The sequence below is a fragment of the Anastrepha ludens genome, chromosome 6 (assembly GCF_028408465.1).
Source record: "Anastrepha ludens isolate Willacy chromosome 6, idAnaLude1.1, whole genome shotgun sequence".
NCBI lineage: Eukaryota > Metazoa > Arthropoda > Insecta > Diptera > Tephritidae > Anastrepha > Anastrepha ludens.
This window is the reverse complement of record NC_071502.1, coordinates 105,443,710-105,458,727: the sequence shown is the minus strand read 5'-3', so window position 1 is coordinate 105,458,727 and position 15,018 is coordinate 105,443,710. Positions and strand designations below refer to the sequence as shown.

At 33.4% G+C, this 15,018-nt stretch overlaps 1 protein-coding gene across 3 annotated transcripts in view; it reads right to left on the bottom strand.

Moving 5' to 3' along the window:
- Positions 1–5,531: 5,531 nt before the first annotated feature.
- Positions 5,532–15,018, bottom strand: part of LOC128868262 (uncharacterized protein DDB_G0281497-like) — a 115,150-nt gene continuing 105,663 nt past the window's right edge. For all 3 annotated transcript variants that reach the window (XM_054110138.1, XM_054110139.1, XM_054110141.1), the window contains exon 3: positions 5,532–6,943. In XM_054110138.1, coding sequence (XP_053966113.1) covers positions 6,903–6,943 — 41 coding nt within the window. In that variant the 3' untranslated portion in view covers positions 5,532–6,902. The remainder of the gene's footprint in view (positions 6,944–15,018) is intronic.

Genomic DNA, 15,018 nt, shown 5'->3' with positions numbered 1-15,018 from the left:
AACTTTGAATAAATCTCACAATTATTAAGTTTTTTTTCAATTTTTTTTCAGTTTACTGCTTATTCAATATTAAAGCCAATATACAAATTTTTATAAGAATTATCGAGCATATTCAACACACTTGGATCACTTGACATGGAAGCGCTCTATATCTGAAAGTTTTAGTCATAAATATCTCGGTTACCCTAGTAATTTCACTTACGATTAAGTGAAAGTGTCAAATGTAGATGAAAAAACCTCCCGTACTCTTCGCTTTTCATTAATTTTAAGTTAAGTTAAGACCCTTCTTAGGAACGGGTTACTCTCTACTGCCGCCTAAATGTATGCATCTATTTTTCAATCAAACACAAGTCAATTGTATACTTCAATGACCTCAATTATTGACACCTTAGGCCAATGCTCAAATTTGCTAAATATTAATTATCACATTTCTCATTGCACTAAATGTAGACATTGCTATGACTAGCCAATTTTGGCTGGACAAAACATGTTCTCAAATTTCTGTCACACAACAGAATAATTCTGAGTGAGGCAAGAAAAAATTGAAATTTCTCACTTCACTCCTTTATTCAATCCTTCTGAAATTTTGTACAAATCAAGCAGCCTCAACAAAAGCTTTTACTCTGAAATTTATGGCATGTTTTCTACTCGTAATTCTTTTATGGAAATGTTTTACAAAAGATTTATAGAAATGCAATTTCCTAACCACAAAAGAAAAATGTGACATGTAAAAATTTGAGCAAAAATACTTGTTATTCTGGAGTTCCCAAATTACGACGAAGTCAAGCCTACTTTTAGGCGACACATACACATATAAGTGAAGAAAGATAAACGTAGGTATTTGTAAATTTTCACAGCACCAGCTAATCAGCTTTTGCATGCAATCCATTGTTGAAATGCCAGAGCAATGGAGTGGAGCAGAGCAAGATGTGAGGGTGAGCAATAACAAGCAGTGAGTAGACGTAATCCATATTGGCCAATAAATTGTAACACTGTCGCATGGAGATTTACAACAATTTTACACCTTTTGTGAATTCGGTTGCACACAATTTTCACAGCAACAAAATAATACAATATTTCTTTGAAATACCGAGGAAAATGGTTGCAAATAGTCTATGAAGCGGGAAACAGACAGAGAGAGAGAGAAAGAGAGTGGCAGAGGAAGAGCAGAGGGACAGTGCAGTACAGTGGAGAAATTTCTGTAGAAGCGTGTGCGCCCTGCAATTTTCAGCTGCCAACGGCTTAAGTGAATTGCCATGTACAGTCGTATTTCAACATTCGGTTGCATGTTGCATGCAGTATGCAGCGTGTGGCAAGAAGCAAATGCAATCTCAGCAATTTGTAGCTTAGGCGCATTGGCGTCGAGCGCACAAAAATAACAACGGCAATACTACAAACGTTGTATGCATATGCCAGCAACTGTGGTAAATAAGAAAGTGTGTTTGTGGTAGTGAAATTGTTGTTGGCGTATTCCCAGCACGTTTGTGTATAAAATAGCAATAAATCCCTTTATTTTTCACACTTAAAACCGAGATTTCTCAGCAGCTCAAAACTAGCAGCAAGCACACCAGTGCAAACAATTCTACAGATATACACACATACACACATGCGCATATCATTGCCGGCGTCACTAGCAAGGCTAGAGAAATGAAGAGTAATTCAGATGTTTTGCCACATAAAATGCCTTGTAAAATGCGCCGAAGACGCCTGGTAATAGCAACACTTACACACACACGTGCATACTCGTATAACCTTACCCAGAAACAATAGCAAATGCAAGCAAATGGCGAGCGGGCGGTAAGTGCATATGCATTCTAACGGAATATGTGGAATATGCTAAACATATCAACAAAATCTCACTAAATCCCAAATGGTCATAAATTCCAAAATAGTTAAGTCGCGCACGTTGGTTGTTGGCTGAATGCTATTTCACAACTACAGGCACACCAGTGTTCATTGTGAATGCACACATGCACGCGTGTAAAACTCCTCAGCAGGCGAGCCTTTGAATCCACATAAAAGATGCACAGAAATATGTTTGCAAACAAAATGCGGCTGCCACTAGGAAAACCAAAAAACAAAATCACAAACAGTTATGCTCCTTCACTCCCACACACACACGTAGCAGAAATAAAATTTAAAAATGTTTGTACGTACAAAAGCTTAGAAAAAGCTGGTTGAAAAAGGGGAGAAGTAAATATAAAAGCATGGAAGTAGCAGCCAGATGTAAGTTTTTCGCTGGAAATTATAAAAAAAATTACCGTGGGCTTCTTCCCAAAAATTCTTTACAAAACAATCGCGCAGTGTTGCATGAAGAAAAAGTTGCATATGGTGATAGACGCTAACTTCTTTGATACTCTTCTCGGTCAATAATTTATTAAACTGAGAACAGCTGTAAGCATTAAGTTGCCGTTACTGATCTCAATAAACAGTTTTTCCAGTTTTTTCCTTAACTCAGAAGAGATTCATGTGCTAATTATTGTTCCTTGTTCTGAGTAAAATGTACACCAAAATTTTAGAAGGTGATAGTAATTTTTTAGTTGAGAACAGTTTTAAAGTGAATGTAAAAAGTTTCTAAACATGAAAGTAAATGAATTTGTACTTAGATATGAAAATAATTGATGACTGAGAGCAGTCCTAAAACAAAAATTACGAGCATATCAAAATAGTTTGAACTAAGCACAGTTTTGAATAGATATTTCTCTTTGAATTCAAAAATTTTTTAGACTAGTACTACTACAACTACTACTATTAATAGGTGAGAGTAGTTTTTTAATTGAGAACAGTTTTAAATTGAATGTAAAAAGTTTCGAAACGTGAAAGTAAATGAATTTGTACTTCAATATGAAAATAATTGGACATTGGAAGCAGCTTTAAATGAAAAATTATTTGCGTTCCAAATTAGTTTGAACTGAGAACAGTTTCGATCTCTTTGAATTGAGATATTTTGTGGACTACCAAGAGTGAAATGAAAACAGTTTTAAACAGAGAACAGTTTCAAGCTGAGAACAGATTTTTACTGAGAACAGTTTTACACTGAGAACATATGTATTTTGAGAATTTTATATTGAACTCATATTTATGCTGGGAACAGTCTTATACTGTGTTAACAGCTTTTATGTGTACTAGTAATAGTTTTATATTCGAAGCATTTTTATGCCGAGCACAGTTTTTGACTTCTAAGCGCATTGTAGAGTTCGATCGACAGTTCCACGATTGCAAACGTAGGATATAACTTGGAAATGTATAAGGTTCAGCCTAAGTGTAAACTGTTTCAGATTAGACCTTGATCGCGAAGCTCTACCAAGAGTTTCAAGATGAATGTGATAGATCTATAAATATTTTTGGAGAAATTTCAACTCATAATATGTAGTTATGAAGAATGATTGGTTGTATAAGTAGTACCTTTTTGAATTAAGCTATTAAACTGTGAATAGTTTTAGACTGAGAACAGTTTTATACTGTGAAATGATTTTGTACTGGAAACAGTTTTATACTACGGAACATTTTTGTGCTCCAAACAGTTTCATATCGAACACAGTTTTTGACTATTCTCACCCGACGTGAAAAGTGTTTTAGTTTCGACCTTAAACCTGAAACCCTAGAAGGTATTATAAATCGAATTTAACTGAATATTTCATAAATGCCTTTGTTTTTTCAATGCTGAGGAACTTCAACTGAGAACAGTTTTAAGCCGAAAATTAGTAATATTTCAGAACTATTTAATTGTTTATATAAGTACAACTTTTTTAAATTAAAAATGTTACATACTTGAACCATAAACAGTTTTGAAATGAGAACAGTTACACAGGGAACAGTTTTTGAGCTGCTGCGAATAACTTGGCAATAAAAGCAATCTATTTTTCAAAACTGCTTAAAGGGGTGTCAGTTTCGTACTGAGGATGGTTTTTAAGGTTCTTTTATTTAGAATAAATAATGAGAATAGTTTAATTCCCAACCTCAAATACTTACAAATTGAGGTTAAGTTATCAGTTGGAAACACCACAGAGCTGGGAGTAGTGAAGTCTGTAGGCAGTTTATAATAATATGCTCTGATGTTGAAGCTTCGTATGCTTTGGAACAGAAAGCAAATAGTTTGAGTGGGAATAATTTTACAAGAAAAGTCGATAAATCCGATCTTGAACGCATATCAAAGAAGAAAACTTAATGTTGTGAGCAACTTTCAACTGAACAATTTAGCAACTTTAGAAGGTTTTTGAAAAATGAAAACTGTGATATTTAAAGCTATCCTAGATTGGGAACAGTTTTATTAAGACACGATTTTGAACAGAGAACAATTAGAAAAGCTATGTTTCGAGCAAGCAGCATTTGAACGCGAAAAATTGTAGGTCCCGAACAACAGAAGATTTCACAAAGGAATAAAAAATGTGCGCTTAAAAAGAAAATTCCACAACCCATTGTGTGCATTCCGGATATGCATTAGAACGATGAAGTGAGCATGCACGCGTGAACATAAATAAGAGTGTGTATGTGTATGCATTTAAGCACACTCTCACGCAAAGACCGTCAAAAGCAACAAAAACTACGAAAAAATATTTCAAAAAATAAAAGCAAAAACCTCTTACAATGGCCTAAACAAAAGTCTATTAGTTACAAACAAAACGCTAAGGTAGTAAAATAAAAGCTCTTTAAAAGCATTACAGTAAAATACTGAACAGAGTTTAGAAAAGTACGGGAAAGGGATTGAAAGGAAGTGAAATAGTAAGAGAGAGGAGTGACTGAAGTGGGCTGCGGAATATGCAGGGCTTGAAGAGAATGAAGTGGACAAGGTACCTATTTGAATTGAGTGCACCAAGAGAAATGCAAGTAATGCACCGATATGCTACTTGGATATGAAATTCCGTGTATGAGTGTGTAAATTTTTATATTTTTATTACTATTCTTTAAAATTTTTTCTTTAATTTTTTTTTTTTTTGAGGGGGAATAAATGGAAGTACTTTTAGGATAATGAAAATACCCATAATTTTCAAAGTCCTTTTGTTACTCAAATTTTAGTTGTCCAAGCAAAAGCGGTCTTCAGTGCATATGGCGCATAGAGAACACTATTTTTATGTGTGTGTAACCTGCGAAGTGGTGTGCATAAGTGCGTTTGGCATAAAAACAAAGCCATCATTACTTTCAGCTGCTGCCAAGCAGTTTTTGAAGGCTACTCGAGTATTTGTGTGCTATTTTTTGAAGTAAGAAACGTATACAAAAACAATAAGTGCTTCGAGCACACACACACCAACAACGTAGCGCAACTCTGCAGTAAAATTTAATACGTTTATGAAAAATATATGCAAACATTCTGTTTGTGGTACGTTTCTTAACGCAGTCAATTGCCCTTTTTATTTATTTTTCAATGAAGTCAAAAGTCGATTTTGAGCAAATTTTGCCTATAGGTAAACTAGACCATGAATCCTAAAGCTGTTTTTTTTTAAATGAGGTACAAATAATTTAAAAGTTGATCATTCAAAATTCTTACTTTTGAAGAAGTTGACAAACTAGTTCACAACTAGTTATTTTGGAACTAGCTGACAATTGATTACGTAAAATGTTACTTTTAAACTAATTCACAAATTCTTATAGCTAATTATTGAATACGAAAAGAAGTTACTTTCAAACTAGTTCCCTGCTAGTTATTTTGTAACCAGTTAAAAGTTTGTTACGTAAAATGTTCCTTTTAAACAAGTTCACAAAACGGTAAAGCTAAGTGAAGAATATGAAGAGGTGCTACTTTCAAACTACTCCACAAATCTATTCCCAACTAGTTATTTCTGAACCAGTTGAAAGTTGATATCGTCAAATGTTACTTTTAAACTAGTTCACAAAACGGTAAAGCTAAGTGAAGAATATGAAGAGATGCTACTTTCAAACTACTCCACAAATCTTTTCCCAACTAGTTATTTCGGAGCCAGTTGAAAGTTTATTACAAAAAAATTTGACTTTTAAACTACTTGAAAATGTGGTGCAGCACTGGGTCTTATAAAGCTCGAAACTAAAATTAATTTTTAATTAAAATATAAGAAGGAACAAAAATTCTCGTTCTATGAAAAAGAGTTGAGTTAGTTGCATATTTTTTCATCATAAAACTAGTGAAATCGCAGTACAGCTCATTCGGCTGTTACAGAATTTTCGACAGATGGGAACCTACATACATACAATCCAACTCATGATCTTTCTTCCACTCGCTCTGCGAGCTGTTCACTTCTTGTGTGCCTGTGACACATCAACGATTGATGTCTTTTTGAGAGACTCTTTACTTTGGCGGGGCAAGCCAAACAAAGCAATGAAATTGAAATGAAGTGGCAGCGAAAATTTGCAGCAAAGAAAAACTCGCCCGGGAGGCAAAGTGTGGGTAGCAAAACTGAAGTATTGCACTGGCCCCTCTTTTTTTGATGAAGGCCCTAGTCCCTAGTGTGAAAAGGGAATATTTAAAATGTCACTTTGTCACCCCAAAGTCTTGTGGTTCAACATCATATTGTCGTCGCAATATTTGCAGAGCTTCTTAAATGAATGAGTCTGTCAACAGCTAAGTTAAGTAGTTTCATGCAAGGACACTTTTTTCTTTAAATTAGTGTGGAAAATAGAAAATGAAAAAGAATTTCGAACTTTTTTCCACACAGATGGCAAGTAAGTAACCCAATAAGGTACCTGATTTCCCAGTTGTTCTACCGATGTAAACATTATTTGCATAAATTATTTCACAAATATGCTAAGAATTACAGACACGCATGATAAACGAGTGAAATATTAGGTACACTTACGCCTGTATCGTGATTTATCTAATTAAATTTCCATTCACATTTATTAATTGAACGCTGCAAACTCATTTCCTTATTTGAAATAAATTCTACTCACTTACATGGAAAAGGCTGGAAATAAGTGATTTACTTTCTGCACTAATTGTTATTATTTATGACCGCAATTAGGTGGTAATTACCTGCAATTAAAAAATGAGAAAACAAATAAAATTAGTTATAATCGGGCACACATACATACATACATAAATACAATAGCTGAATGCACTAATTTATGATTTGAAATGCGTTCAAAGGATTTTCTTAATTAAAATCGGAATTAATGTCATAATTAAGTGGTTTACGCTTGCCTGAATACAATGCTGCAACAACAAAGTACATGGAAGAAAAAAGAAATTAAATAATTTTTTTTTGTTTCTTTCCTTGCTCTTTGCTAATGAAAATAAAAATTGCAATATTTTAATTGTCCAATTAAGCCAGTTTTAGCCTCATACAAAAGAATAAAAACGGGTTTCAAAAAAATGTTAAACAATTTTTCAATTTTCTAAAAAAGAAAATTAAACACTAATAAAAAAAGAAGGTATGTAAAAAATAGGAATCAAACTCAAAATAATAAAAAGTGCAGACTATAAAATGAGTTTTCAGCTCCTTCCAATTATTATACAAATGAAAAACACAGTTAACTACCCAACAATACAAATAAAAACCAAAAGCCAATTTAAAATTTTAATTTATATTTAAAAAAAGTATATATCATAAAACAAAAAAATGGAGCGAAACAAAAAATAATTAAAAATTATTGAAAAAAATCATTACAAAAATTATCAAACACAGAAAAACTACCCAATATAAAAAAACATTAAAAAAAAATTAAAAATAAAAATGGATAGACCAAAATATAATATTATTATAAACATTGTTGCAAAAAAAATGAATTGAAATTTTTTTGAAAAAATTTATTTAAAAAAATAAAGAATTCGAAAAATAAAAAAAAAATGATGAAAAGGAGCTCTTTTTGAAATCAATTTTTAACTAATTCCGAGTAAGGCAAGATTTAACACATATTTATTAAAAAACAAAAAAAAAAATGTATTATTGCTTCTAATGTAGAAAAGCTACCAAAAATTAAAACAACAAAACAATTTAATTTATGTAAAAAATTTTTTAAAATTTCTTAATGGAAAAAAACTAAAAATCAATTAAAAATATATAAACATTTTTTTTATATACTCCCAAATTTTAAACCCCCTTCTATTCCGTAAACAGGCAAGCAAAATAATACTAAAAAAATTATCAAAAAAAACTCATTAAAAACGGCTTAAGAAAGTTATTAAACACAGAAAAACTACTCAAAACTGTAAATAAAAACCAACTACAAAATTTATATTTCATAAAATTACTGAAAATATTAAAAAAAATGTTGTATTGAATTTAATTATAAAAAAAAAATAAAAATAAGGAACACATTAAACAAAACACCCATCATAAAAATAAAAACTTCATTAATTCATGATAATGCGCAACTAAGTTCTCGCTGTTTTTTTGATGAAAATAAAACTTTATTCTGAAAAAATGTCTTCAAATGAATCATTGAAAGTATTCTTCATGTCATGAATGGAACTGCTGGTCAGCTAGACCATGTGTCATCGATCGGAACAGATGATAATCGGACGGCGCAATATCTGGAGAATATGGTGGGTTGGTAGGATTTCCCATTTTAGTGTTTCCAGGTAGGTTTTAATGGATTTGTCAACGTGATACCGAGCGTTGTCATGCTGTAGAATCACTTTTTCATACCTCTCCACGTATTGCGGTCGCGTCTCGCGCAGTGCTCGGCTCGATCGCACCAATTGAAGTCGATACCGATCCCCAGCGTGGTTTCGCTTGGTTTTAATAGTTCATAATAAATAACACCAATTTGGACCCACCAAATACATATCATAACCTTCTTCTTCTTCTTCTTAATTGGCGCTATAACCGCTTACGCGATTTTGGCCGAGTTTAACAAAGCGCGCCAGTCGTTTCTTTCTTTCCAAACCTCGGCGCGTGAATATTCGGCCGAGGCTACGAAGCATGACTGGGCAGTCCCCATGACTTTCTTTTCTTTGGATTGCTGTAATGAATCCATTTTTCATCACCCGTCACTATGCGATGAAGAAACCCCTTCCTTTTTTGCCGCTGGAGCAGTTGTTCACAGGCTAAAAAACGACGTTCAACATTTCTTGGTTTTAATTCATATGGAACCCAAGTCCCCTGTTTCTGAATCATTCCCAAAGCATGCAATCGCTTGGAAATGGATTGACGGATAACTCTTAATACTGAAGTAAGCTCTTCTTGCGTTTGACATGGATCCTCATTGAGCAATACCTCCAATTCACGCGTCAGCCGCCGTCTTTTTCGAATGAAAGAGGAAAATCAACACTTCCCGCAAATGACGATTATTCGGCACATAATCAGTCATTTCCACAAAACCAAAAGTATATGATACCAAAACAAAATCACTAATGTGTCGCAGCAGTTTGTTTACCATATGTCTAAGCTTGTTTTATGACGTGTTACGTTATGTTAGAATCGACTAGCACACAACTAGCACTGGCGGCATCTATTCAACTTAGTTGCGCACGTAAAAATGTTTAGCTCCTTCCAAGCAATGCAATATTTATTAAATATTTAAAATAAAAAAGCAAAAACCGAAGCGCAATTATAACAACGAAAAAATACTAATTTTTAAATTAAATTTAAATAAGCAACAAACCATAAATATTAACAGAAAAAAAACAAAAATTCAAATAACAATAGACGATATTCATCAAAAATGTATTAAAAAAATCGAGTTGTTTTTAATTTAGAACAACGACGAAGGAATTAACAAATTAATTTTTTTAATATACAAAAATAAAATATTTTCAACTTTTTTATATTTTTAATTTTTTAAATTAAAAGCAACTAAAATTTAAAGAAGTCAGCCCCACGCCGTTTTTTAACCCAATTTCTAATTTCCCTCCTCATACTTCCTTTTAACCTCTTTAAATGATGTCATTTAATTTAATTTTTTGTCAAGGCTATTAACGTCAAGAATTACCCTAAAATATTTCTCTTTAAGATTATGCAATGTAAGCAATTTCCTCAACATGAGCCCCACCCCAGCCAACACCCGCACACTTACTTATCTACCATATGCACCATTCACACTCACTTCATACATCAGTTCGTTGCATATGCCTAGGCGAGGTCAGACGTTGAAGATACGAGTGGTAGAGACGTTTTTGTGTGGTGATACTTTAGAGCATTCTCCTACACACACACCCATACATACAGCAATAATTTTCTAATTTAAATTTTAATATACTATTAACAGCGACGAAAGCAAAGTGATGCAAAGCGAGGCGAGCATGAGTTCGCTGTCATGGACACCAAGTCATTCGCTCGCTCCAAACTCACACTTAGCCTCCCTCGTTGCCGCTCATTCTCAATTCAACCACAACCCCAGCATGCACTGGTGTCGGCAGGTCTTTATATCGCTTTTATGTTTGCATTTTGCGGCAGCTGAGGAAGAGTAGAGAAAAGGAGGTAATAGTAAATAGTAGCGTCACTCTACTCACCCCGCCACATTTAAACAATATGTCTCAGATGAGCTTTCGACACGAGCGCCTTGTACTGACAGCGGCGTGAGCCAGTCGGTACGCAACTCACTCAACGCGTTGAATGTGTTTCACTTCCGGTGGTGGTGGTATGTTTTTTATATCTTTTTTGCTTCAATATTATTTATTTTTTCCTTTGCTGCTGTTGCTTTACTGATGACTATCCTGTTGTTTTCTTTTGCCGCTTCTTGTGGCTTTAGAGTTTTTGTGTTGTCAGCTTCAATGCGCTCAACCAGCCATATACACTCAGTCATTCGCACTTTACTTATACCCACGACTTCTTCACCTCATTCAACTGCTGCGCTCGCACCCACTTGCAGTGCAACACTGCTTTTGCCTACATTAATGTCAAAACTTGTAGTCTATCTTCTGCTGTTGTCTGCTTCGCTTGAAATGTAAATGAGATTTTTATCATTCACACGACAAACGCAGAGATAATTTTTTATAGCTGGCTAAGGAAAACAGAGAGAGAGAGAGAGCGAGAGGGAAAGGTGAATGCGAGAGACTTCAGCATTTGCTAAGGGACTGGTACAGAGCAAATCCCAATGGCTTGCTGGAATTCATTTTCATAATGTTTTTGTTGTTTTCCTTGCTGACGTTGACGTTGAAGGAAGCGCCTATTGTCGGAATAGTCCCACGTATATAAAAACAAAAAGACACTATCCTCACACACATACAAAAAATAGTACGTGCATTCGCATCTTTTCACGCACGTAGATACATACGAGTATACTCAAATAAATATAAAATATACACACATACTAACATATAAGTACATACATACATACATGCCGTCATATTTATTTCTTGGCAAAGTCAATTTTTACTTTCATTTGCATACCAGACGAACAGTGCAAGTGCCAAGCGCGAGGCCAAAATAATCACAAGCGAGTACACAACTCACACATTAAAACAAAGGAAAAGAGTTGTTATGATGGTTTAACGCAGTTGCACTGTGAGAATAGCTTAAGACTGAAAAGAGTTTAAGAATTGGAAAAGACTAGGACTGAAAAAAAATTGGTAACAGCGAAATTTTAGAGCTCTGAATAATTTACGATCGCAATTATTAAAATTGTGAATTTTTACTATGCGATGTTCTCAACTAAAGAATAATAAAAACTGGGGGCAGTTAAGAATTGCGAAATATTCCGAACTGTCGTTCACTTAGTAGCGATAAAAACTTGAAAATGGGAACAATTTTGGGATTGAGATTAGTTTGGAGTTGGGAAGAGTTTAAAATTGAGAAGAGATTTAGCCTAAAAACAAAAGCAGAGGCGAATGCATGTTACGAAAATTATAAACTGGGAACAGTTAAGACTTAGTGGTGATAAAAACTTTAAAGTGGGAACAATTTTTCGATTAAGAATAGTTTGGATTTGAAAACAGTTTAAAGTTGAGCAGAAAATATATAAATAAAATAAATGCATACAATATCTAACATATTAAAAACTGGGAACAGTTGAAAATGAGAACAGATTAATTCATTTTTAATATACATTACCCTATTAAGAAAATCTACGTTATAGCATATTGCTAGAAAACAACATTTGAGCAATTTTAAACAGGGAACAGATAAAAGCTAAAGAAACTAATATAGAGTATAGCTGAAAATTAGTAGACTAAAGTTTATAATGACACTCCGCCATAGAAATTAAAAATGCAACAGTTAGCCTACTAAAAACTGGGAACAAACTAGATTTATTTATTTGTACCAACTTTAAACTAGGAACAGTTAAATACTAAAAAAATTAAAGTCGTGAAAGACTGAAAATTGATCAACTGCACATGGGAGAAATTTTTACTCGTCATGAAAAGTAAAAGCATGCAATCTTTGGCCTATTGGAAACTGGGAACAGTCGAGAATACGAGCAGATGTAGTTATTTGTTATATATAATACTTTGTATTTCTAAGGAAATGAAAGTTAGAATATAGCTGAGGTTGAGAAAGGGAGTAATTTTAAACTGGGAACAGTTAAGTACTAGAAAAATTAAAGCAGTGAGCAGCTGAAAATTTGTAAATTACATTTGGGAGAAAAAGATTAAAGGATATAGAAACACAACTCGCCATACAAAGTAGATATGGGAAATATTTAACTTATTAATTACTGGGAACAGTTCAAAATGAGAACGGATTTATTTATTTCTAATATACATTGCACTTGAAAGAAAGTGAAAGTTATAATCGTTTTAAGCTGGAAGCAGTTAAAAATCAATCAAATTGAAAATTGAGCACAGTTGAAATTGAGAACAGATTTATTTATTTGTAATATACATTGGTTTTTTAAGGAAGTGCAAGTAAGAATATGGCTCAGCTCGAAACAGGGAACCATTTTAAACTGGGAACAGTTAAAAACAAGTCTAATTAATGCGGAGTGTAGCTGAAAACTACTCAACCACATATCGGAGAACGTGAAAATATGTAGTAAAATTGTGCAATTACACTATGCTTTAAAAGCTAAGAAACATTTCAGAACTGAGAACAGTTTAGTTATTTCATTGATTCACACATACTTTACATAATTTTACGCTGAATTTGTGTCTTTGTTGGTGAAAATAAGATTAATTTTTTATTGACATTTTTTTTTTATTTCAGCCACAAACAATAAGAGGAATAATTTTGCACTGTGCAATGCGTCAAGGGAGCAGCATTAAATGAATTCGAAGACTGCTAGAATATGCATATTAAAATGCACACAAACATACTTTTACATATTCGCATTTACCGCAGCCACATACGGAGCCGCGAAAACAAAACAATATTTTTCGCCCCTCCTTTACTCCCCTACCGCCTCGGCGTAATGCAATTTTTATGCGGCAGTTTGCGCTTTAATTAAATTCTGAATTGCATGAAATCAAATTGCGTATTTAAAATGTTTGCTACCCTCATGTGAGTGCGTAAATATTTTTTATTGTTGATTTCTTTCCATCTTATCTTTCAGCATTGCTTTTATTTTGTTTTTTTTTTTTGTATTTCTGGCTGCTTTTTACCGAATGTTTGTTGCTTTATTTTCACTCATTTCACGCTATTGTACGATAATGAAATTTTACCCACGCCATTTCAAATGGAAAAATGAAAATACAAAGTAGCGGAAGAAAGCAATTGAGGCAACACAATCGTGTGTTGTTGGCAGCTAACCGCATTATCATTGCTTCGCATCGCTTGCCTTGAGCGAATTTTGCACACGCTTTTTATATTATCCTTGATTTTTTTTCAAATAAAATTTTGGTTTTTACTTCGCCCTTTGCAGAGTGAAAGTTAGTCGTAATTGACGTAGTCAATCTGAAATTGGAGGTCACATGACAGTGAGGCTTGAATGGAAAATTGCGAAAATTGATTTAATGCGGCAATTAATAATTACAATTAAGGATTTTATTGAAATAGCCAAAATAATTTTTGAAATGGTTTTATGGATATAGAAATATTCATAAAATTGTATTTCCTTTTTAAGTAGTGTTCATTTTCATGCAGTTTTGAGTTTACCAAACCAGATGGCAAGTTAAGAGTGCAAATGCCGTAGTCGAGTGTGTTTGGTTGTGATCTATCGACGATTTGAACTCCATTGCAGGCATAAATCATTAAACAGTTTTCGTTTAGCAGTTGCCACTTCTCGGTAGAAAAATCACTGATTTCATGGCAACTATAAAAAGTTATTCCACCAAATGGAGTAGAAGATTTGCCTAAACAATTGTGAGGAAAGTATACCCAACTGTTGGTATTAAGGAACAACCTTTACCTCACCAAGTTTAGTTACACGCTCAGTCTGATAACTCGAATTCACTCTTCTGTGACATCTTTCTTTCGCTTCATAACCTTATTGGGTTAGCTTTCAACTGAGGCGACCCACTACTGCGAATAAACCAGTCAGCAGAGTAACTCACTTTATGGCTTACGAATTTAGCTTCGAATTAATTTGCTATTCAAAATTTTTCACTGAAAACATTTATAATGCATTCCTATGCAATTTCCATTAACTAGTTACTGAAAAACAAAGTATATTATTATACAAGGTGGCGTAAAATTCATCATTCAAAATTTTTTTTTTTTTTGGTACATTTTTTCCAAATAAAAAAATGGATTTAGGTGTTGGATAAATTTATTTTGGCCTTTACGCAACAACCATTGCTTGTTTGTTTGTGTACTTGAGCAGTCTATTTCAGATGTGTCAAATATGATTGACGTCCGACGTCATTTGCAAAAATTATAAATCTTCCGATAGGGTGACTAATTTTGCGCCACCCTGTAGTATTAATATTCCAATTATATTTTTAATATTTTTGTATTATTACAGAATGTAAAATACTTTATGAAAAGAAATCCCTGACGATCTCAGTCATTCAAATTTAATTAACCTAATGAGTAAGAATAAAAGAAACATATAATTTCACTCAAAGAGTAATCCTTTTTAATTGCCAAGGATTAACAATCAAAAGCTTTTATTGCAACATTGGCTATTTGAAATTTACAGATGAGTGCAACGCTAAAATCTGTGAAGTGGAAGTAGTTATACAAAAAGTCAAATAATTTTAGAGTTTGAAGGCATGAGATCTTTTTAAAGGCATGGTGGGTTGGCAGGTAGGTGACAGAGGCAGTGGTTCTTTAAACAGACTCACTTAGA